The sequence below is a fragment of the Natrix helvetica genome, assembly GCF_964273705.1.
Source record: "Natrix helvetica genome assembly, chromosome: 5".
Lineage (NCBI taxonomy): Eukaryota > Metazoa > Chordata > Lepidosauria > Squamata > Natricidae > Natrix > Natrix helvetica.
The window spans coordinates 147,376,542-147,401,541 of NC_138551.1; the positions used below are offsets into that span (position 1 = coordinate 147,376,542).

Here is a 25,000-nt window from a genome sequence, read left to right on the forward strand (position 1 = left end):
TCCTCTTCCTTCCTTCCTTCCTCATCTCTCTCTCTCTCCTTCCTTCCCTCCTTCTTCCCTACTCTCTCTCTCCTTCCTCCCTTCCTCCCTCGTCTCTCTCTCTCATTCCTCCCTCCCTCCCTCGTCTCTCTCCCTCCTTCTTCCCTCCTCTCTCACTTCTTCCTCCCTCCCTCCCTCGTCTCTCTCATTCCTCCCTCCCTCGTCTCTCTCCTTCCTTCCTTCCCTCCTTCTTCCCTTCCTCCCTCCCTCCCTTGTCTCTCTCTCTCTCTCATTCCTCCCTCCCTCGTCTCTCTCCTTCCTTCCTTCATCTCGCCTCCCTCCCTCCCTCCTTGTTATCTTTCCCTCTCCCTCTCTTTTCTTGTCCCTTTTGTTTTTCAGGAAAAAAACACTCCTGGTTAATAACTTTTTGGCTATTGTCGCGGCCGTCTTGGTGATCTGCAGCAAACCGAAGCGTTCCCACGAACTTCTGATCTGTTCGCGCTTCTTTGTGGGAATCTGTGCCGGTGAGTGACAGTCCAGGGGTGGCAGGTGGTGCCCCCTCCCCAAAGCTCCCTTCGGCTGCCCCCACTCTCATGCCACACCACGAAGCCAAGAGCCTCCTTCGACGACAGCCACGTCAAATGGTGAGGGTTCCCTCTCTTCTCTCCCCAAAACAGGGGTTGCCTTCAGCGTGGTCCCCATGTACCTGGCCGAGATCGCCCCCCAACATCTGCGTGGGGCGCTCTGCACAGTGGCTGACCTTTTCATCACCTTTGGCAGTTTTCTGGCAGAAGCCATAGGCTTCCGTGAAGTCCTCGGGTCCGAAGAAGGTAAGGGAGGAAGCAGTGATGGAATTCAATTTTTTTTACTACTGGTTCTGTGGGCGTGGCTTGGAGGCATGGCAGGGGAAGGATTCTGCAAAATCCCCATTCCCTCCCCACTCCAGGGAAAGGATACTGCAACATACCCATTCCCTCCCCACTCCAGGGGAAGGATACTGCAAAATCCCCATTCCCTCCCCACTCCAGGGGAAGGATACTGCAACATACCCATTCCCTCCCCACTCCAGGGGAAGGATACTGCAAAATCCCCATTCCTTCCCCACTCCAGGGGAAGGATTCTGCAAAATCCCCATTCCCTCCCCACTCCAGGGGAAGGATACTGCAAAATCTCCATTCCCTCCCCACTCCAGGGGAAGGATACTGCAAAATCTCCATTCCCTCCCCACTCCAGGGGAAGGATACTGCAAAATCCCAATTCCCTCCCCACTCCAGGGGAAGGATACTGCAAAATCCCCATTCCCTCCCCACTCCAGGGGAAGGATACTGCAAAATCTCCATTCCCTCCCCACTCCAGGGGAAGGATACTGCAAATTCTCCATTCCCTCCTCACTCCAGGGGAAGGATATTGCAAAATCCCCATTCCCTCCCCATTCCAGGGGAAGGATACTGCAAAATCCCCATTCCCTCCCCACTCCAGGGGAAGGATACTGCAAAATCCCCATTCCCTCCTCACTCCAGGGGAAGGATATTGCAAAATCTCCATTCCCTCCTCACTCCAGGGGAAGGATATTGTAATATCTCCATTCCCTCATCTCTCCAGGGGAAGGATACTGCAAAATCCCCATTCCCTCCCCACTCCAGGGGAAGGATACTGCAAAATCTCCATTCCCTCCCCACTCCAGGGGAAGGATACTGCAAAATCTCCATTCCCTCCCCACTCCAGGGGAAGGATACTGCAAAATCCCCATTCCCTCCCCACTCCAGGGGAAGGATACTGCAAAATCCCCATTCCCTCCCCACTCCAGGGGAAGGATACTGCAAAATCCCCATTCCCTCCCCACTCCAAGGGAAGGATACTGCAAAATCCCCATTCCCTCCCCACTCCAAGGGAAGGATACTGCAAAATCCCCATTCCCTCCCGATCAGCTGAGACTCAGGAGGCAGAGAATAAATGGGGGCGGGGCCAGCCTTAGGTGGTATTTGCTGGTTCTCCGAACTACTCAAAATTTCCGCTACCAGTTGTCCAGAACCTGTCAGAACCTGGTAAATTTCACCCTTGGGAGAAGGAGAATATATCTTCAATTGGGACGGTTCTGGTCAGTGATTCTGAGCAGGTGTACGTCTTCTTCAGGTTGGCCCGTCTTGTTAAGCCTCGCTGGCATCCCGGCAGTGGTCCAATTACTCTTGCTCCCGTTTTTCCCCGAAAGTCCTCGATTTCTCCTGATTCAGAAAAAGGAGGAAGAAGAAGCCAGACAGGGTAATTGATTGATTGACTGATTATTGATTATGGATTGGGTCGTGTTCTCCTCGAGCCAGTTTTGACTTCCAAAAGCTGCTCTTCTCCATCCCAGTGGCCAGAGGCTGCCCGGCTTCCTTATCCCATGTAGCCGAAGGAGATGGCTTCAGACTAGCGATTGTCCTCTTTTTAAATTTGCTTGAAGGCCTCGAAGGAAGCCAGGAGAAGATCTTGGGCTTTGATTTGGGGAGCTGGCAGTCATTTTAGGGATGCAGAATCAATGGGCGAAGCCACAAGGCAGGAATCAACTGTTTGGGCAACTCAACTCTTACTCCAAACAAAAAAAATTATTGTTGTTGTTGCATATTTTCACTTCTTTTATAAACAAAGTGTTGTCCTGGCCTCCCCCCCCCCCCTTTCCATCTTCTATTATGCATCCATCAGGGGTGTCCAAACTTGGCAACTTTAAGACTTGTGGACTTCAACTCCCAGAATTCCCCGGCTGGGGAATTCTGGGAGTTGAAGTCCACAAGTCTTAAAGTTGCCAAGTTTGGACACCCCTGGCATACATCATATTTCCATTTTACATTTCAGTCATCTTATTTTTATTCCATATTCCCCCACTTAATTTTAATTCCGTCTTAATATATAGACAATATCATTATTTGCCTCTCCAAATTAATCAAATGTAACATGTCATTTCCATCTATTATTCTGTTTTACTACTACTAATAACATATATCCTCGAGTTTAATTTTATGGGGTAAACATTTCGTTGTTTCATTAACTCTCCAAATTAATCAAATGTAACATGTCATTTCCATCTATTATTCTGTTTTGCTACTAATAACATATATCCTCGAGTTTAATTTTATGTGGTAAACATTTCATTTAATTAGTTATCCACAGGTAATAATTTTAGTCTGTTTCCCTCAGATTGCATTGAATATATACCGTTGGCTGTATTTGCTAAATTTTGTTCTATTCTACTAGTAAATCCTCTTCTTTCTTTCTTTCTTTCTTTCTTTCTTTCTTTCTTTCTTTCCTTCTTTCTTTCTTTCTTTCTTTCCTCCTTTCTTTCTTCCTTTCTTTCATTCCTCCTTTCTTTCTTTCTTTCTTTCATTCCTCCTTTCTTTCTTTCTTTCCTCCTTTCTTTCTTCCTTTCTTTCATTCCTCCTTTCTTTCTTTCTTTCTTTCTTTCTTTCTTTCCTCCTTTCTTTCTTCCTTTCTTTCATTCCTCCTTTCTTTCTTTCTTTCTTTCCTCCTTTCTTTCTTCCTTTCTTTCTTTCCTCCTTTCTTTCTTTCTTTCCTCCTTTCAACCATTTTCTCTTAGTCTCTCAGGAACTTCATTTCTCTTATATTCTCTTCTCTCCACCCATTTGCCTAACTTTTTCTTTTGAGCTTGAAATTCCTGCATTTTTTTCTTCCCAATCTTTTTTTCTCCTTTTTAATTTTGTTGTTTTAGTCTCTCTTCCCAATTCCCCCCCCTTCCCTCCCCCACATCATTCCCCATTAATGCCACCTTTGCTGTTTCTGGGGTGGCCCAACTCTTGAGAAGCACAGATGGAGGTTCTCCAAACAGCAAAGCAATGGACCTCATGGTGGCAGGATTTCCCTCAAAAACTCTGCAAACTTTTGCATACATTTGCCGGGTTTCCCTCGAATATAAGTGGTTTTTGGACAGATGGCAGGTGGGTGGAAGCAGTGGCGTAGCGTGGGGGGTGCAGGGGCGGGGCGGCCGCACCGGGCGCAACATCTGGGGGGGCGCCCTGACTCGCCCTGCGCCGCCCTTTGCCGGACTGTGGCCGTCTCTTTCCTCCCGAGGAGGAGCTCGAAGGGCAGCGGGAAAAGGCTCGACTGAAGGGAAGCAGGTGCCGCGGGGGTGGGAGGCGCACCGGGGGCTTCGGGAAGGCGCCGGCTTCCTGGGGCGCTCCAGGCGGAGCCAAAGGAGAGCGGCGCTGCGCTGCGCTCCGTCTGCCCGCCGCTGCAACGCCACCGCGTCCTCCCGCTCCGCCTGGAGCGCCCCGGGAAGCCGGCGCCTTCCCGAAGCCCCCAGTGCGCCTCCCACCCCCGCGGCACCTGCTTCCCTTCAGTCGAGCCTTTTCCCGCTGCCCTTCGAGCTCCTCCTCGGGAGGAAGGCAGGAGGCCAGCATGGAGAGCCTCACTTGACTGATGCCGACCCAGGGGCAGCTGCAGTCGGGCCGCCCTCGCTTTAGGGGGCGCAAATTACTTGCCTTGCCCCGGGTGCTGACAACCCACGCTACGCCACTGGGTGGAAGGGATCCTCCAGAAGATGGTGGGGTTTTTTGGAGGGTCCTCCTGTACCAATGAGTTCTGGGCGTCTTCCTCCTCCTCCTTCTCCTCTTGTAGCTTTGAAGACGCTGAGGTGCTCGGAGGATGTGGAGCAGGAGATGGAAGAACTCCGACAAGAGCAACTGGCAGACAAGGCAGAAAAAGACATGGACGTGATGAAAATCCTGTATTACCCCGGCCTTCGGTGGCATGTGGTGTCTGTCATGGTTCTGATGGCGGGCCAGCAGCTCTCGGGGATCAACGCGGTATGGAAACGTTCTGGAGAACTTCTCAACCAGAGCGTGTATCTTGTCTTTCTCAGGACCATCTGAGGTGGTAGGTCTCTGGTAGAGCAGACTTCCGATCTATTTTCGCCAACCTTGACAAAAGTTGAACAGGGGTGGACCTCAACTCAGTGGTGAAATTCTTTTTTTTTTTACTACCGGTTCTGTGGGCGTGGCTTGGCGGGCATGGCGTGGCTTGGTGGGCGTGGCAGGGGAAGGATACTGCAAAATCTCCATTCTCACCCCACTCTGGGGTCAGCCAGAGATGGCATTTGCCAGTTCTCCGAACTACTCAAAATTTCCAATACCAGTTTTCCGAACTACTCAAAATGTCTGCTACCGGTTCTCCGAACTACTCAAAATGTCCGTTACCGGTTCTCCGAACTACTCAAAATTTCCAATACCAGTTCTCCGAACTACTCAAAATGCTACCGGTTCTCCGAACTACTCAAAATGTCTGCTACCGGTTCTCCGAACTACTCAAAGTTTCTGCTACCAGTTCTCCAGAACCTGCTGGATTTCACCCCTGCCAATCCCAGAATTCCCCAGCCAGCCGCAGGGGATTCTGGGAGTTGAAGGCCATGTCTCTTCAGTTTGCCAAAAAATAAATAAATCCGAAGGCTGCTCGACCAGGGACCCTCCACCTCAGATGGTCCAAGCTGAGGAGACCAAAGGCCTGGTCTTCATCTTGCATGTCAGGGAAGGAGCGGGATGAAATATAGGCTTTGTTGTCCTTCCAGGCCCACCATTACGCGAAGCCGATCTACTTGTCCTCGGGGGTCAGCGACATGATAGTGTGGAATATCAGCATGGCGTTAGGTCTCTTCTTGATGGTCATCACAACGTTAGTGGTAAGAGGCTGTGGGGGGGACCTTGTCATCCAAGCTCCGAATGGGTCCATGTTTTAAGAATTTTTCCAGCTAGAAGAGAAGATAGGGCTAACGCAATCGTGGGTCGGGGGACAAGAACCAGACCCTCCTCCCCGTTTTTCAATCCGGGATGAGGAATGACCAGCTGGAAATAATTGTTGCATCCACTGGTTGTGCAAATTCCTCATTGTTATAACGTATCTCCCCATGCAAGTGAGTCCTTGCTTTGCGGAGCCTTACCCTTCTCTGGGACTTACTCTGGTTTCATGTAGCCACGCCCACGTTCCGTTCTGGCCCCGCCCACTATTTGAGGCCTTCCCACTCTGGGTATTGTCCCTCCTGTTCGACTTAGCCCCACCTATCCTTGGCAATAGCCCCACCCACTTTGACCTAGCCCCAACCATTCTGGGTACCAGCCCTCCTGTTTGATCTAGCCCCACCCATCTCCAGTCATAGCTCCACCCTTCCCCAGTCATAGCCACACCCACTTTGTCCTAGCCCCACCCGTCCTCAGTACTAGCCCCACCCATCCTCGGACATAGCCCCACCCAATGGGGAGGGGATTGTTTTTGTCAGAAACCGCCCCCCCCCCAAAATATGTCAGAGTTTGTTGCATAAATTCAAATCCAGAAAGCACACGCAGATAACTGATTCAGCTGGATCCATTAACTTCTTGATACACATAAGAACAGATGAATAAATGTACAGTACCAACAGGAGGTTCTTCCAAGTAAACCCAAGGCAGTAGAGTTACAGTCAAACGCAAGCATTTAGTTTCATTTCAGCGGACAAGCCCAGACAGACAGCTAGTTTACTTCTCAGAGCAGCAGACTGCTCAAGTTTCTGTTTCAATTCTCTGCACAGACTCGGATCTGTTGAAGCTCCCATTGGCCGACTTAGTTGCTATGTCTATTCATTGGCTGGCTTTGTTCCCATGTCTCTCCCAGTCATGAATATTTTAACAAAACATCACAAATGGTGGTCGCCCAAAACAACCAAAATTAAGACTTCGAGGTGGGGTGCACAGCCATTTTTGGGAGTGGCTGACGGGCTGCGAAGCAAACTTCCTGAGGCTGTCGTAACTCTGCACTGTTGTTAAGCGATCGTTCGTAACTCGAGGACTACCTATGCAGGCAATTTTTTTAAAAAAAAAAAAACAAATTCTCTAGATCTGCATCGTCGAATCCTCGGGACGAAGAATTCTCCTGCTCAGCGGCTTTGGCATCTGTACAGTTTCCTGCATTTTCTTGACTATGTCTTTACAACTTCAGGTGGGTCCTGATTTTTATTTTTCTAAGACCACCTGGGGATTTTTTGGGGGGGAAACCGAGACATTGTGAAGCCCAAAATGTATGTTGCTAAGCGAAACATTTTGTCAAGGGAGTTTTGCCCCGTTGTCCCTAGGGTCCTTGTCACGGTTGTTAAGTGAACCCTTGCATTGGTCAATTTAGCGACACCCTGCCGTTAAGTGAATCTGGCTCGGTTCATCCACACACACCCAGGGGACACTACTACCGTCATAAATATGAGTCAGTGGCCCCAATGAGTTGGGATCGCGTGGCCACGGGGAAGCGGCAACGGCCGTAGGTGTGAAAAACGTCCGTGAGTCGCTCTCTTCACTGTTGTCGTAACTCGGAACGGTCCCTGAACGGGCGGTTGTAAGTCGGCTGCCTGTATGACGCTCTCCCGGGGGAAATTGGCCTGAATATTTTTCATTTATTTAAATGCGTTGGCCACGGAAACCACGAATGCCCGGAATGTAGAGCAGGGAGAGTTTTTAAGATCCACGACCTGATTTTGTGGGTTTTTCCCCTCCCCTCCGGTAGAAAAACATCCGTACCATGGCGTATCTGAGTGTGTCCTTCCACACCATCTTCCTTATTGGACAAGCGACCGGTCCCAGTAAGTAACCTGGCACCGAACCCTTTCCGGGGACGTGGCAAACTCAAAAGGGTGGGCGTTTTGAACTCGGGTCCGTTAGAAAAAAAAATATATCTCTATTGGGGCAGATTATCTGTTGAAATGTGCTATGTTTGCACCCAGATCCGGTTCCCAGTGTGCTGGTCGCCGAGTATTTCCTCCAGACATGTCGGTCCACGGCTTTCGTGATCGCCGGAAGCATCCACTGGTTGTGCAAATTCCTCATTGTTGTAACGTATCTCCACATGGAAGTGAGTCCTTGCTTTGACCGAGCCTTACCCTCTCTGGGCCTTTCCCTGGTTTCATGTAGCCACGCCCATGTGACAGCTCTGACCCCGCCCACTATTTGAGGCCTTCCCACTCTGGGTGCCATCCCTACTCTTTGACTTAGCCCCACCTACCCTTGGCAATAGCCCCACCCACTGACCTAGCCCCACCCATCTTCAGTCATAGCCCCACCCATCCTTGGCCATAGCCCTACCCTTCGTCGGTCATAGCCACACCCATTTTGTTCTAGCTCCACCCATTCTGGGTGCCAGCCCTCCTGTTTGACCTAACCCCACCCACTCTCAGTCCCAGCCCCACCCTTCCATAGTCCTGGCCCCACCTATCTTCCATCATAGCCCCACCCACTTTGACCTAGCCCCACCCATTCTGGGTACCACTCCTGTTTGGCTTAGTCCCATCCATCTTCTGTCATAGCCACACCCATTTTGACCTAGCCCCACGTTTTCTGGGTGCCAGCCCTCCTGTTTGACTTAGTGCCACTCATTCTCAGTCTGAGCCCCACCCACTTTGACTTGGCCCCACCCACCCACCCTCAGCCTTAGCCCCCACCCATTCCCGATCCCTTCTCCATCCGCTTTGACATAACCTTGCCCGTTCTGGCTACTACCGCCTCCCCCAGTTCTTGATGTCTCTCCACCCCGTCCCGAGTCCCAGCTCCGCCTATTTGGCTATAGCCCCACCCATATTCACTCTAGACCCACCTACTATTTTGACTAGCCCCATCCTTTCCATGCAACTCCCAAGACCTTGTCTTCAACAGACCATACGTTGGGATAGAGAATGAAAATTAAGGGCTCCTGGCCCAGATGTTGAAAGAGTGGACCTCTCTTCAGTTCCACCACGAACCTTCTCTAGAAGATGCGGTCTGCTCCTGGGTCACTCCAGGGTGAAGCTCTCCAGCAACTGCTGGTTGGAGGAGGAAAGGCAGGACTTCTTCTCTGTTGGTGGGGCAGAAGGTGGATCCATACCATGACTTCCTTTCTCTTCCTAGACTGAGCTGGAACCCTACAGCTTTCTCTTCTTCTGGCCATTCAACATCCTCACCATGATATACATAGCCAAGATGATCCCCGAGACCAAGGGTCGAAGTTTCCTGGAGATCAGGAGGATCCTCTCTCACCATCTGGTCCCACGGTCTTAGGTGGTGGACCTGGGTGGGATCTTCTCCATGGACCCTCTGGGCTGCCTTCGGTCAAGGGAAGATGGACTTATGAGATCTCCTCTTAGGTTGGGTGGAGGGGGAAAGATGCCTCCATCTCCTCTTCCAGCCCACCCACCCCCTCTGACGTCGAACTGGGAGGTGGATCCTTCAGTAGAAGGCTTGGTTAAGAAGCACTTCAGTTGGATGATCCTTGGTGGCTGGGAGGATCTGATCTTCTGTGATGGCCTTTCTTTGGAAAGACCTTGCTCACCTGACCTCAGATGGACGGCCCCAGATCTCTCAACGGGGATCCTGGAGACATCAAAACACATCCCGGCAGTTTTTGCCCATTTTTCTGGCACTTCCTCCTCCTTGTTTTAACGACTGTTTTCTGCTTGGGGTTGAGATGACCCTCACTTCCTCTGCGGTTTGTTTGCTTTTAAAATATTACTTTAAAAATAATAATGCATTTTAGTAAAGAGCCTCGCACGTTGTATGTTCTTTCGTGGTTCCCCCCTGGTCTTTATTTGCGGGGAAGATGAGGTGTTGGAAAAATTAAGAGAGAACAGAAAAGGGAATGAAAATTTGGATTTAGAAGTTGGAGTCAGAAGGCAGAATTGGGGGGCTTAGAAAACATAAGAGATCACCGTTTATCTCCTTCGTTTACCTGGCGATACAACCATTAAATATAGTTAACTCAGGTTTTCTTGGGGGTGGGGGGAAGGCTTTCTAAGATATATATTTATTTTTAAAAGTCTGCCCAGAATGAAGAAATGCATGTTCTGATCTAGGCTTCCCCAAAAAGCAGGAGGCAGACTCCTGGTCCCGACAAAACCCCTTTTATTAAACGAACGTGAATTCCTCTCATATTCAGCAAAGGCCTGGCAAACAGTCTTTCAAAGGAGTATTTAGGACCACCGACCTTATCTATCTTGGAAAGCTGCCATGGAAATATTTTCCCAAATGAGGTTTCTCTGCAAGGAAAGGCTGGGCACAGAGTCTCTGAGATTCACGGACAGATCTCCACACTCCTGAAACGAATCAAACGACCGAACGAACGGTTTCCTGCAAAAGCCCACTCCCCTTTCGCTCCTCTTTTATGTCCTCTGGGAGGGGCCATTCATCGTCCACCTGTGGCCTTACTCCCAAGTCGACCCCTGTTCTTTAGGTGTTCCCTTCGTCTGGAAACTTGGCGCATGCACTCACTGGGAACAGGCTCCAGTTGTTCCTCTGCCTCACTGATGTCTGACTCTGAAGGCAGCTGATAACTGGCATACGGCTCTGGCCCCCTCTCTGCTTCCGACACAGAGCCCTCCTCAGAGCCTTCCCCAGACTCCAGGACTGGCCCATCTTCCTCCCCAACCTCCTCGCTGTCCGAATCTGATGCTTGCTCCACAGGCCACAACAATGCAGTCCTGGATTTATGACCTCAATGGAGGCCCGAGATTCGTGTCGCCAAGCGAGACCTTTGTTAAGTGAATGTCGCTCCGTTTTATGACCCTCTTTGCCACAGTCACTAAGCGAATCCCTGCAGTTGTTAACAGCGCAGCTGTTAAGCGAAGTTGGTTCCTCCCCCCCCTTCTCCCCCGATTTTGCTCGTCAGAAGGCGATCACGTAAATCCAGAACCATCATAAATATCCCCGAAACCTGCCTGTGCAGGGGGCAGGGGGGTTGGACTAGATGACCTCCAAGGTCCCTTCCAGCCCTATTATTCTATCCCAAGCCCCGTCGTTTGAACGGGCCAGCCACTTCTCCAACGGGAAATGGGTTTCTTGCGAGGAAAGAAAAGAAAAATTCTTGGATCTGGAGCAGCTGGCTTTCTAAGTCGTGCTGCATAACAACAGCCCTGCCAGGTAGGCTCCTGTTCCTACCTTATACGGAAGAGGCTGTTTTCTTTGCGCTCTCTGGCACATTTCCAAACTTCTTGGCACGGTGACGCCTTCCATTCTGGCATCTCCTCTTTTTTTAAAAAAAATAATAATAATAATCATAATAACGTGAGCGAACTTGAATCTCGGCGGGTCTTCTAAACGGCCAACTGTTTCGCTTCTAGAACCTTCTCAGGGCGGTGGCCTGATTGGTTCGGAATCCGCCTCTTTCCAACACTCCACAGCCCAAAGGCCGGTTGGTAGCTGTGTTTCTTTCCCCCTACCTCCCTCTGCTAGGGGAGATGGGGCTTCCCCATTCAGGAGCAGTCTACCTGCCAAAAACTGGGGAAGGGGCAAAAGGAGCCTCGGGGGGGGGGGGGGGGAAGGCTGAGGAGCGTCCGGCCTGACCAGGGATGTTGGGTTGATACCCGGTTCAAAAGGGTCTGTTTTTAAAAATCTCTTCCAACAGAGGGAACTGTATTGTCCCAAGTTCGAATCCTCCTTCCCCGGAGCTATGGATCTAGATCCAGAAAAGGCCAAAGAGATCAGCCCAAGGTATTTCAATCAGGTGAGATGGGAGATTTTTGCATTGGGGGGGGGGGCATTAGAGGCGGTGAGTCATTCGGGGGGGGGCAGGGGTCGTCTCGTGACCCCGATCCGTCCATTCGCCCCCAAGTTGGTTCCCGAGGCAGGTAGTCCTCGACTTAACGGCCACAATTGAGCCCAAGGCTTCTGTTTGCTAAGGGAGACATTTGCAAAAGTGGAATTTTGTCCTGCGGTGGATTGTTGTTTATTTGACCTACCTTTCTCGAGTTGTTAAGCGAATCGCTATGGTGGATAAAGTTAGTACCACGGTCGTTAAGCAAATCTGGCTTCTCGGCGGATGTTGCTGGTCGGAAAGTTCCTTCCTTTTTTCCTTCTTTCCTTCCTTCCATCCCTCCATCATCCCTCCCTCCTCCCTCCCTCCAATTTATCCTTCCTTCCCTCTCTACTCCATATATCCCTTCCTTCCTTCCTTCCTCCATTTTATCCTTCCCTCCCTCTCTACTCCATTTATCCCTTCCTTCCTTCCTCCATTTTATCCTTCCTTCCCTCCTTCCTTCCTTCCTACTCTACTCTTCTCTACTCCATTTATCCCTCCCTTCCTTCCTTCCTTCCTTCCTTCCTTCCTTCCTCCATTTTATCCTTCCTTCCCTCTCTACTCCATTTATCCCTTCCTTCCTTCCTTCCTTCCTTCCTTCCTTCCTTCCTCCATTTTATCCTTCCCTCCCTCTCTACTCCATTTATCCCTTCCTTCCTTCCTTCCTTCCTTCCTTCCTCCATTTTATCCTTCCTTCCCTCTCTACTCCATTTATCCCTTCCTTCCTTCCTTCCTCCATTTTATCCTTCCTTCCCTCTCTACTCCATTTATCCCTTCCTTCCTTCCTTCCTCCATTTTATCCTTCCTTCCCTCTCTACTCCATTTATCCCTTCCTTCCTTCCTTCCTTCCTCCATTTTATCCTTCCCTCCCTCTATTTGTCTCCATTTATTCCTTCCTTCCTTCCATCCATCCATCATCCCTCCCTCCATTTTATCCTTCCCTCCCTCTCTACTTCTCCACATCTCTTCCTTCCTTCCTTCCTTCCTCCACTTTATCCTTCCCTCTCTCTCTACTTTTCTCCCTTCCTTCCTTCCTTCCTTCCTTCCTTCCTTCCTTCCTTCCTTCCTCCAATTTATCCTTCCTTCCCTCTCTACTCCATTTATCCCTTCCTTCTTTCCTTCCTCCATTTTATCCTTCCCTCCCTCTCTACTCCATTTATCCCTTCCTTCCTTCCTCCATTTTATCCTTCCCTCCCTCTCTACTCCATTTATCCCTTCCTTCCTTCCTTACTTCCTTCCTCCATTTTATCCTTCCCTCCCTCTCTGTTTGTCTCCATTTATTCCTTCCTTCCTTCCTTCCATCCATCCATCATCCCTCCCTCCATTTTATCCTTCCCTCCCTCTCTATTTCTTCACATCTCTTCCTTCCTTCCTTTCTCCACTTTATCCTTCCCTCTCTCTCTACTTCTCTCCCTTCCTTCCTTCCTTCCTTCCTTCCTTCCTTCCTTCCTTCCTTCCTTCCTTCCTCCCACCCTCCTTCTATTTTAGCCTTCTCTCCCTTCCTCCATCCCAGAGGAACCTGGAAACCTCCTTGTCTGAAATGGTATATAGGATCTCCTGCTTGAGGAGTGGGTTGGACTAGACGACCTACAAGCCCCCTTCAACTCTGTCATTCTGTATTTCTACTCTGTATTCCCTCCCTTATAAAATTATAAATCTAAATCCAAGAAAGGAAGGAAGGAAGGAAGGAAGGAAGGAAAGGAAGGGAAGGAGGGAAGGAAGGAAGGAAGGAAGGAAGGAAGGAAGGAAGAAAGAAAGAAAGAAAGAAAAGGAAAGAAGAAAGAAAGGAAAGAAAGAAAGAAAGACAGACAGACAACAACTAAAGGCTCAATTCCCATCGCTTTCCATTGCTATCTTAGAAGAAGCCTCCTCCTCAAACCTCCCTCCCTTGGAAGCCTTGGGGGGTTGGACTAGATGACCTACAAGGCCCCTTCTAGCTCTGTTAATCTGTCCATTTCTACCCCCCCCCCCAACCCCACCCCTTGGCCTTGACCCCTGGCTTTCTCTCTCTCTTTCTCTCCTCTTGGCAGGAACTGACCAGGCCTCTGATGACTATGACCATAATCTTAACCTTTGGCTCCTCTTTCCAATATGGTTACAACTTCTGGGTGGTCAACCATCCTGCATCGGTAAGCGGTTGCCCTGTGGGGTTCAGGTACTACCCCCCCCATCACCCCCTCGCCCCATTTCCCTTTTTGCAAGGGTCCCCGGAAGTCCCGAAGGGTCGACTGCAGCCGCTGAGGGCGCCGTTTTCTCTCCAGCTTCTGCAAGACTTCTACAACACCTCTGTGAGGATGAAAAAGAAGGAATTAACCCAGCAAAACACTCTGAATTTCTTCTTTACTTTGACTACCTTGATCTACACGCTGGGAGGCCTCACTGGGTCGCTCGTGGTTTGCCCCATGGCTGATACCTGCGGCAGGTAATACAAAAAAAACACCCGGGGGGGGAATTCAACCTGCCCTCGTCGGTCGCGCGTCCTCTCCCTCCCCGCCCCACTTCCCCCCGGGCTGTATATCCATCCTCGTTGATCCAAGCTTTTGAATTTTTATTTACAGGCTAGTTGATGACCGGGTATTATTTATTTATTTATTTATTTATTTATTTATTTATTTATTTATTTATTTATTTATTTATTTATTTATTTATTTATTTATTTATTTATTTATTTATTTATTTATTTATTTATTTATTTATTTATTTATTTATTTATTTATTATCTATCTATCTATCTATCTATCTACCTACCTACCTACCTACCTACCTACCTACCTATCTATCATCTATCTATCTATCTATCTATCATCTATCTATCATCCATCTATCTATCTATCATTTATCTATCTATCTATATCTATCATCTATCTATTTATCTAATCTATCTATCATCTATCTATATCTATCTATCTATCTCTATCAACTATCTATCTATCATCTATCTCTGTCATCTATCATTTATCTATCTATCTATCTATCATCTATCTATCTATCTATCTATCTATCTATCTATCTATCTATATCTATCATCTATCTATCTATCTATCTATCTATCTATCTATCATCTATCTATCTATCTATCTATCTATCTATTTATCTAATCTATCTATCATCTATCTATCATCTATCTATATCTATCTATCTATCTCTATCAACTATCTATCTATCATCTATCTCTGTCATCTATCATTTATCTATCTATCTATCATCTATCTATCTATCTATCTATCTATCTATCTATCATCTATCTATCTATCTATCTATCTATCTATCTATCTATCTAATCTATCTATCTATCTATCTATCTATCTATCTATCTATCTATCTATCTATCTATCATCTATCTATCATCTATCTATCTACCTATCATTTATCTATCTATCTATATCTATCATCTATCTATTTATCTAATCTATCTATCATCTATCTATATCTATCTATCTATCTCTATCAACTATCTATCTATCATCTATCTCTGTCATCTATCATTTATCTATCTATCTATCTATCATCTATCTATCTATCTATCTATCTATCTATCTATATCTATCATCTATCTATCTATCTATCTATCTATCTATCTATCTATCATCTATCTATCATCTATCTATTTATCTAATCTATCTATCATCTATCTATATCTATCTATCTATCTATCTCTATCAACTATCTATCTATCATCTATCTCTGTCATCTATCATTTATCTATCTATCTATCTATCATCTATCTATCTATCATCTATCTATCTATCTATCATCTATCTATCTATCTATCTATCTATCTATCTAATCTATCTATCTATCTATCTATCTATCATCTATCTATCTATCTATCTATCTATCTATCTATCTATCTATCTATCTATCTATCCTAATCCTGTATTAAGACAGGGGAAGCCCTGATTTCGGGCGACAATTAAATTCATTCTCAATGCTTTCCCTGAGTCCCCAGAGGCGTCAAGAAAAGGGATGTCCCCTTAAATTCCCGAATGTTGGATTTTTTTTCCCCTTACCAGAGGGAGCCCCCTTGTGGAGTACTGTGAAGCCGTTACCGTGGCAACTCCACTGCGCTGTACGGTAGAATCCATTTTTACAGCAGTACGGTAGAAGCCATTTTAAGGCACAACAGGCTGTATCTTAACAGAACACACACACCCGAGGGGGGTTAGGGTTAGAGTTAGTGTCTTACCCCCCCCCACAGTATTTTTTTCCAGAGAGTAAGTCATCTGTGTGCCAAGTTTGGTTGAAATTGCTCGAGGCCTTCCAGAGTTATGCTGGAACATATATACATACATACAGCCTTTTTTAAGAAAAAGAAGAAATAAATAGATAGATGATGATGATAGATAGATAGATGATAGATAGATAGATTGCCTCTGGGATTGTCCTTCGCAACGCCGAGTCGGCAGCCTGGAAACAATGGTTTGTTTGAAAAATTCTTAAGATTCAAATTCAGATTCGTCCCTTTTTCCAATTCTTAATCCCCCCCCCCAAGAACGGAGAGTCAGTGTGAGCCATTCCCCCCAGTAAAAACTATAGTTAGAAGGAAAATCAATTGTCAAGTGTGTGTATTTAGAATGCCCTTTAACCCCATAAATCAAACTTCATGAATGTTTTGAGGACAAGTCTTGACACTTAGAAATCTTTTTTTTTCTGCACTTTCTATGGTGCAGAAATTCCCTCCCCAGCTGAGGCAAACCTTTGATCTTGGTTTAACGCTGGCTTAAGATCACTGCCCTATCTACAGGTAGCCTGAAATTCCTGTTGCTAAGACAGACGGGTTAAGTGGGTTTTGCCTCGTGTTATGACTGCTCTCCCCAGAGTTGTTAAGTGAATCCCTGCAGTTTTTGAACTTAGCCACGCAGTCGTTAAGTCAATCCGGCTTCCTCATTGACTCATTGGTCAGAAGGTCGTAAAAGGAGGATCATGTGACCCCCGGGACACTGTGACCGTCATAACTACGAGTCAGTGGCCAAGTGTCTGAATTTTGACCATGTGAATGCTGCAATGGTCATAAGTGTGAGAAACGGTCAGTGCTGTTGTAACTTTCAACGGTCCCTAAACGAACTGTCGTAAGTCGAGGACTCACAGTCTGTCTATTTGTCTTTCAGGAAGGGTACTTTAGTGATAGCAAACATCTTAGCTTTCGTTTCCGCCATCTTTATGGGTTTTTCCACCATCGTCCACACTTTCGAATACACCATATTTTCACGCCTGCTGAGCGGAATCTGCTCAGGTGAGTAAGACCGAATGTTTTGGGTTTCAGGGGGGGAAAAAAACCACGGTTAGGCGGCAACTTGAAGCCGCCTCGCCGTGAATGTTGGCTGAAAATCATTGCGCGTTGCTCCTTTCTGCTTGAGGCTGCTTACTGGGGAAAAGGGGGAAAAAATACTCTTCGCATGTTCAGAGGCACCTCGAGGTCCATCTCAGCTAGACTCGTTTCGTGTCCGTCCCCCTACCCCTCTACTGGTAGATGTGGGGATTGGAGTTCCTATTTTGATAGTAAAGGATTGGGTGTGTGGGCTTGCTGCATAAAATACACAAGGGGCGAGGGGAGCATCTGCAAACATCAGCAGCTTTGGGGGCTCTTCCCGTCTCCCCGCTTAAAAGGACGAGACCTATTGTTGCGATAACATGCAGCTTTCTCTGAGCATCTTGATAATTGGTAGAGAAGCCAATCTCTTTGGGGCTCTGGATATAGTATCGGGTTTAGCATTGGGGTTCCACCTCCCCTTTCGGGTTGTCAAGTTGAATTGGTAGGCTTGAACCCCAGAACTTTTTAGACGTGTGTAAGAGGTAGCTGATTCTCTTCGCCCGGAGATCATAAGGCTCCTCTCTGTCTCCCACTTCACCCAGAGATCATTAGGCTCCTCTCTGTCTCCCCTTTCGTCCGGAGATCATTAGGCTCCTCTCTATCTCCCCCTTCGCCCGGAGATCATTAGGCTCCTCTCTGTCTTCCCCTTCGCCCGGGGATCATAAGGCTCCTCTCTGTCTTCCCCTTTGCCTGGAGATCATTAGGCTCCTCTCTGTCTTCCCCTTCACCCGGAGATCATTAGGCTCCTCCCTGTCTTCCCCTTCGCCCGGGGATCATAAGGCTCCTCTCTGTCTCCCCTTCGCCCGGAGATCATAAGGCTCCTCTCTGTCTCCCACTTCACCCAGAGATCATTAGGCTCCTCTCTGTCTCCCACTTCGCCCGGAGATCATTAGGCTCCTCTCTGTCTCCCACTTCACCCAGAGATCATTAGGCTCCTCTCTGTCTCCCACTTCGCCCGGAGATCATTAGGCTCCTCTCTGTCTTCCCCTTTGCCCGGAGATCATTAGGCTCCTCTCTGTCTCCCCTTCGCCCGGAGATCATTAGGCTCCTCTCTGTCTTCCCCTTCACCCAGAGATCATTAGGCTCCTCCCTGTCTTCCCCTTCGCCCGGGGATCATAAGGCTCCTCTCTGTCTCCCCTTCGCCCGGAGATCATAAGGCTCCTCTCTGTCTTCCCCTTTGCCCGGAGATCATTAGGCTCCTCTCTGTCTCCCACTTCACCCAGAGATCATTAGGCTCCTCTCTGTCTCCCACTTCGCCCGGAGATCATTAGGCTCCTCTCTGTCTTCCCCTTTGCCCGGAGATCATTAGGCTCCTCTCTGTCTCCCACTTCACCCAGAGATCATTAGGCTCCTCTCTGTCTCCCACTTCGCCCGGAGATCATTAGGCTCCTCTCTGTCTTCCCCTTTGCCCGGAGATCATTAGGCTCCTCTCTGTCTCCCACTTCACCCAGAGATCATTAGGCTCCTCTCTGTCTCCCACTTCGCCCGGAGATCATTAGGCTCCTCTCTGTCTCCCACTTCACCCGGAGATCATTAGGCTCCTCTTGGTGATCATTGGCTCCTCTCTGTCTCCCACTTTAAACCAGGGATCATCTCCGGTGCCGTACCGTTGTACCTTGCTGAAATTGCTCCCCGAAATTTAAGAGGGGGCATCATGACAATGGCGATGGTTGCCGTCACTGTCGGGATCATGTTCTCGCAGATCCTTGGCCTTCAAGACTTCCTAGGTGCCAAGAGAAGTAAGTTGGAAGGGCAGGTTGGGATATCTAGCGAGGGTTCGAGGATTGGGCCATGTTGGTGACTTGGTTTCTTTTCCTGATGCAGAATGGGCCATCTTGCTGAGTTTAACTGGGATTCTTGCGATGTCCCAGCTCTTCATCCTACCCAAGTTCCCCGAAAGTCCCCGCTTTCTGTTGATTCAGAGGAAGAACGAGGAGAAAGCAAGACAAGGTATTATAATTCCAATATCTCAGGGGTTGCCACAAAGAAGAGGGAGTCAAGCTATTCTCCAAGGCACCTGAGGACAGAACAAGAAGCAATGGGTGGAAACTAATCAAGGAGAGAAGCAACTTAGAACTGAGGAGAAACTTCCTGACAGTTAGAACAATTAATCAGTGGAACAGAATTTGCCTCCAGAAGTTGTGAATGCCCCAACACTTTAAGAAGATGTTGGATAGCCATTTGTCTGGAACGGTATAGGGTTTCCTGCCTAGGCAGGGGGTTGGACTAGAAGACCTCCAAGGTCCCTTCCAACTCTACTATTGTATTGTATTGTATAATAATAACAACGGAACAACAGAGTTGGAAGGGACCTTGGAGGTCTTCTAGTCCAACCCCCTGCTTAGGCAGGAAAGCCTACACCACTTCAGACAAGTGGTTGTCCAATCTCTCCTTAAAAACTTCCAGTGTTGGACCATCCATAACAAATTGTTTACTCCTTGCCAAGTTTTGCAGATATCGACCTGGCAGCTCTCCAAGCCAGATAAGGTCTGTGACCGTAAATCCTCCCTCGAAAGACTTTGCTGGATGCGAAGGAGCAGAATTCACAGTCAATTAATAAAAGTTTTTTTTGTCGGGACCAGGAGTTGGCTTCAGGCCCTTGGGAAGCCTCAGTCAGAACAATGGAGTGTCCCATATGGGTCTGGCACCTAAAAAAATTCAAATCTTAAACCAGGGTTGCAAATTCAGTCTGAAAATTGCACCCTCAGCTCCGAGGCGGATGAATTCACTTGGAGTTGAGTCGACAGATGTTTCGGTCCCTAGAAGCCAGATCCCATTCAATCCCGAGATACGAACATCTCAAGATGTTCCATAATGTGGTCTCAGAAAGAATTTGGATTTTTGTGGAGGGTCAACATGACAACGCTATTGTTTTGATGTTGTGGGGTAGTGTTGTGTTGTGGCCCGCCATTGTCCAGCGGAGCAGGAAGCAGAGTTGCACTGCGAAGAGGTTGGGGAGGAACATGGGCCAGTCCGGGGGGCTGAGGGAAGTTCAGCATCAGAGGCAGGGAGGGAGCTAGGCAGTAGTGAGGCAGAGGAACAGCTGGAGCCTGTTCCCAGTGTGTGCATGCGCAGAGCTGCCGGGAAGACAAGAACAACTAAGAAAGCAGGGTCGACTTGGGAATAAAGCCACACCTTGGTGGCGATTGGCCCCTCCCGTAGGAAACAAAACGGGAGTGAATGGGGAGGGGGCTTTTGCAGGAAACAATTCGCTCCTTCGGTCGTTTCAAGAGTGGAAAGTTCTGTTTGTGACCATAAGAGACTGTGCCAAGTTTTGTCTTGCCCTGCCGTTTGGAAACTAGTTATGGGGAAGTGCTCCAAATGAGATAAGGTTCGTGTTGATAAATATTCCTCTGAAAGACTGTTTGCTAAAGCCTTGCTGACTGTGAATGAAAGGAATTCACAGCTTTGTACGTAAAAGCGGTTTTGCCAGGACGAAGACTTTGTTTCTTGCTTTCTCTCCTGTCCCCCACAGTCTTGAGGGTCCTACGAGCCAAGGAAGATGTTCAGGAAGAGATAGAAGAACTCCATCAAGAAGATGTAGCTGAGATGGACGAAAAGGAACTGAGCGTGTTGAACCGGCTTACCTACAGAGGTTTACGGAAGCAAGTGATTTATGTTATTCTCCTGATGGCCGGTCAACAATTCACAGGAGTCAATGCTGTAAGGTCCAGGCTGGGGCTGGCTTGAGGGGAGGAGAGGGGGGGATTTCTGGACCTACCAAATGGCCATTTGAGTTCTCCACCCTGTCCTGCAAAGGACCTGGTGGTTCAGTGGCTAAGCTAGTCAATCAGAAAGGTTGGCAGTTTGACGGTTCGAATCCCTAGCGCCGCGTAACAGAGTGAGCTCCCGTGACTTGTCCCAGCTTCTGCCAACCTAGCAGTTCAAAAGCACATCAAAAATGCAAGTAGAAAAATAGGAGCCACCTTTGGTGGGAAGGAAACAGCGTTCCGTGCACCTTCGGGCGTTGAGTCATGCCGGCCACATGACCACAGAGACATCTTCGGACAGCGCTGGCTCTTCGGCTTTGAAACGGAGATGAGCACCGCCCCCTAGAATCAGGAACGCTGGTAGAGTTTTCAGGCCACCACAGGCGCCCCTCCCCCCCAACATGAGTGACGTCATGCTGACCATGTCCACCCTGGCCACGCCCCCCCCCAAGGTCAAACACAACCCTGATGTGTCTCTCATTGAATTGAGTTTGACACCCCTGCCCAGTGTTGAAATTCAATTTTTTTTTACTACCGGTCCTGTGGGCGTGGCTTGATGGGCGTGGCAGGGGAAGGATACTGTAAAATCTCCATTCCCACCCCACTGCAGGGGAAGGTTACTGCAAAATCCCCATTTCCTCCTGATCAACTAGGACTCAGGAGACAGAGCATAGACGGGGCGGGGCCAGCCAGAGGTGGTATTTCCTGGTTCTCCGAACTACTCAAAATTTCTGCTACCGGTTCTCCGGAACCTGCTGAATTTCATCCCTGCTCCTGTCCCAGAGGGTCTTTTGAACAATGGAATTGTTGGCAGCGATGTTCTCTTTTCAGGTGTATTATTACACAACCATGTACAGGACCATTTGGCTGAACGGGTACCAATCTCGGTACATCATCGTCATATCTTCCTCATTTGTCCTCCTGACCTTATTATTTGTGGTGAGTTCTCCCCCTCCATCTTTCTATCGATGGGGCTTTTCCTGGGCCGCCTTCATTCAAATCCAGCGGTAGGATTCACTTGCCGTATTTTTCGGAGTATAAGACGCAGCAAGGTTTTGAAGAGGAAAACGTTTTTAAGAAAGTTTTTGCACTCTGCAAACCTCCCCCAAACGGCCCGTTTTCATTTTTGGGGAGGTTTGCAGAGTGCAAAAACTTTTTTTAAAAAAAAATATTCCTCTTCAAAACCTTGCTGCGTCTTATACTCCGAAAAATACGGTAAGTGAATCCTACCGCTGGATTTGAATGAAGGCGGTCCAGGAAAAGCCCCATTTTTTTTTTCAAAAAAGGGCATGAATAGCCCTTAGGAGGCTTGTAGAATGCTCTGTGGTGGGGAATGAGTAAAAAAACGACCCGTTTTTTGTAAAAGAAAATGGCATGGATAGCCTTTAGGAAGCTTATAGAGTACTGCTGGGGGCTGGGGGGGCAGAAAATGGGCCGTTTTTCACTCATTTCTTCCCTCCCCAGCCCCCAGGAGGTCTCTGGATACCTGATAAAGGCTCTGCACGTCCCTTTTGTTAAAGGGGGCGGAGTTTCAGAAGGCAAAAAATGCTCTCTTCGATGTATAAGACGCACCCAGATTTTCAGCCTCTTTTTTGAGGGAAAAAGGTGTGTCTTATACTCCGAAAAATACGGTACCTTCCCTACTGGTTTGCAAATGTGAATGCACGCACCGCATCTACGCATGCACACCGCCTTTTGTGCATGCGCAGTGCTCGAGCATTACGTCAGGGCAGGTGGGTGCAGCCTCCCACAGCTACCGCTACCGGTTCGCCGGAACCGGAGAGAACTGGCTGAATACCACTTCTGGTTGAGTCCAGAAAACCATCCAGCCAGAGCTGAAGAAGCTTCTTGGATGAGAAGCGAAATGTCTTCAAAGCAAAAACCAGAAAGTGCAGCGGTCTCTTGAGAAAAAAAAAGCACAGCCATGACTCTCCATAGACATTTAGTCCATAAAAACAAACCATGGCTTGCTCCATGGTGGTTGGCAAACCTTGATTCAGGCTTCCCCCCCCCAGGAATATGGTGGTCTCTCACTTTGTTTTAAGACGGGGTTTTTGCAACCTTGGCCATGTGCGGATTTCAACTCCCAGAATTCTGCATGCCAGCTGGGGAATTCTGGGAGTTGAAGTCCACACATCTTCAAATAGCCAAGATTGGGAAACGCGGCTTTAGAGTGATGACCGTACACCCAGCGGGTTAGTGTTGTGGCCCAACAGCAGCAGTAGATTCGGACAGTGAGGAGGTTGGGGAGGAAGAAGGGCCAGTCCTGGAGTCTGGGGAAGGCTCTGATGAGGGCTCTGCGTCGGAGGCAGAGAGGGGGCCGGAGCCGTATGCTAGTTATCAGCTGCCTTCGGAGTCGGACATCAGTGAGGCAGAAGAACAGCTGGAGCCTGTTCCCAGTGTGCCAGATGAAGGGAACAGCTAAAGAACAGGAATCGACTTGGGAGTAAGGCCACAGGTGGACGATGAATGGCCCCTCCCAGAGGAAATAAGAGAGGAGCGAAAGGGGAGTGGAGTTTGCAGGAGACAATTATTCACTTAATTGGTTGTGAGTCTCCGAGACTCCTTGCCACGTTTTGCAGATTATCAGCCTGGCAGCTCTCCAAGCCAGATAAGGTCTGTGACCGTAAATCCTCCCTCGAAAGACTTTGCTGGATGTGAATGAGCAGAATTCACAGTCAATTAATAGAAAGTTTTATTGGGACCAGGAGTCTGCTTCATGCTCTTGGGACGCCTAGGTCAAAACAGTTATGGCTTGTTTGACAAACCATGGTTGAAAAGAAACCTGGCTTAGTCCCCCTTTCAGTCTTGGCTTTTTTACCCCGTAGATCTATAGCGTCGACAGTTTGGGCCGAAGACTCTTAATTCTGGTGGGCTTTGGCATCTGTAGTACCTTCTGTGTCCTGTTGACCATATCTCAGGAACTTCAGGTATGCAATGGAAACTTGATAACCCCCCCACACACACACACACACACACCTTCCTTGGGGGGGAGGATTCAACCCAACAGGCTGAATATGCCCCAATATTTTCTGCTGGATTTGGGGGTAAGGCCTTTGTTTTAAAAATGTGAAAATCCATCCCAAACTCAAACTTGAGGGTTGTGGTGGGGTTATTGTGGGGGGAGGCAGGGGGGAGTTTGTGTCTCCTGGCCAAACTATTGGTCCATCACTTTGATTGTCTCAGATTGGAGTGACCAACATTGGAGGGTCCGAGATTGTGGGATCATGATTTCCCTTTAATGACCCCGTCTGGGCAACTGAATGAAGCTGAGTGCTTTATTGGCCAGATGCCTTTCCTGTTGCCAGTACGGAGTTTTGTTCAGCAGCTATATTCTCATTGTGCCCAGAGAGAGAAATATCTTCCTCTACCTAGTTCATTCAACGTTACAACGGCACTAAAAATGTGACTTTCTCACACTTGCGACCACTGGAGGCATCCCTATGGTCACATGATCAAAATTCAGATGCTTGGCAATTGACTCGTGTGTACGACGGTCGCTTTGTGCCCAGCTGACGTGATCTCCTTTTGCAACCTTCTGACAAGCAAAGGGGAAGCCAGATTGCACTTAACGGCTGAGTTGCTGACTTATCGACTGTAGTGATTTACTTAGCGGCGGCGGCAACGAAGGTCGTAAAATTAGGCAAAGCTCAGTAAACAAATGTCTCACTTAAGAACAGAAATTCTGGGGCTCAATTGTCGTCATAAGTCAAGCCCTACTGTAATTTAGAAGATCTCACCGTTCGTACCCTTGGTTTATAGTTTCCTTTTAAATATATATATATATATATATATGATTCTTGTTCGTTTTAATGCTCTTATATTTTTGATTTCATGGCACTGGAAGCCTCCCAGGACTGGTCTGGATCCTGAGGTGAGCAGCTTGTGAAATTTAATAAATAAATATAAACAAACTTCCTCCAACAGACGATGGTTCCTTGGCTGAGTTACGTCACTTATATTTTCATGCTCATCTTCCTCATCGGACACATTTTAGGGCCAGGTAGAGCATCTTCATCTGGAGGGGGGGAAGGGACTGGGACCCCACACACTGATATGGAGGATAATTTTGGGGGGGGGCGCCTCTCTGACCGCCATCTTTTCCTCCTCTTCCTCCGCTCCCTCTTTCTCCTCCTCCTCTCTTTCCTCTTCTTCCTCTTCCTCCCCCTCTCCCACCTTCTCCTTGGCTCTTTCCTCCTTCTCCTCTTCTTCCCCTTCTTCCTCTTCTCTTCCTCCTTTTCCTCTCCCTCCTCCTTCTCTTCCTTCACCTCCCCCACCTCCCCCTCCTTTCCCCTCCTCCTCTTCCCCTTCTTCCTCCTATTTCTCCTCCCTTTCCTTCCCATCTCCTCCTCCTCCTCCTCATCTTCTTCTCCCCCTCCTCCTACGCCTCCTCTCCCTTCCCTTCCCCCACCTCCCGCTCCCCTCCTCCTCTTCCCCTTCTTCCTCTTCTCTTCCTCTT

General features: G+C 48.3%; 1 protein-coding gene across 1 annotated transcript in view; it reads left to right on the forward strand.

The window, feature by feature from the left end:
* LOC309392739 (uncharacterized protein) overlaps positions 1–25,000 on the forward strand; it is a gene marked incomplete at its 3' end in the record, with an annotated part of 31,744 nt that overhangs the window by 3,001 nt on the left and 3,743 nt on the right. Inside the window, exons 4-22 of the mRNA XM_081954169.1 lie at positions 379–503; positions 657–809; positions 2,113–2,238; positions 4,588–4,775; positions 5,534–5,644; positions 6,832–6,933; positions 7,489–7,564; positions 7,706–7,833; positions 8,862–9,008; positions 11,350–11,448; positions 13,536–13,649; positions 13,782–13,942; positions 16,629–16,753; positions 18,418–18,570; positions 18,656–18,781; positions 20,307–20,494; positions 21,373–21,480; positions 23,370–23,471; positions 24,469–24,544. Of these exons, the coding sequence (XP_081810295.1) occupies positions 379–503; positions 657–809; positions 2,113–2,238; positions 4,588–4,775; positions 5,534–5,644; positions 6,832–6,933; positions 7,489–7,564; positions 7,706–7,833; positions 8,862–9,008; positions 11,350–11,448; positions 13,536–13,649; positions 13,782–13,942; positions 16,629–16,753; positions 18,418–18,570; positions 18,656–18,781; positions 20,307–20,494; positions 21,373–21,480; positions 23,370–23,471; positions 24,469–24,544 (2,408 nt within the window). The remainder of the gene's footprint in view (positions 1–378; positions 504–656; positions 810–2,112; positions 2,239–4,587; positions 4,776–5,533; positions 5,645–6,831; positions 6,934–7,488; positions 7,565–7,705; positions 7,834–8,861; positions 9,009–11,349; positions 11,449–13,535; positions 13,650–13,781; positions 13,943–16,628; positions 16,754–18,417; positions 18,571–18,655; positions 18,782–20,306; positions 20,495–21,372; positions 21,481–23,369; positions 23,472–24,468; positions 24,545–25,000) is intronic.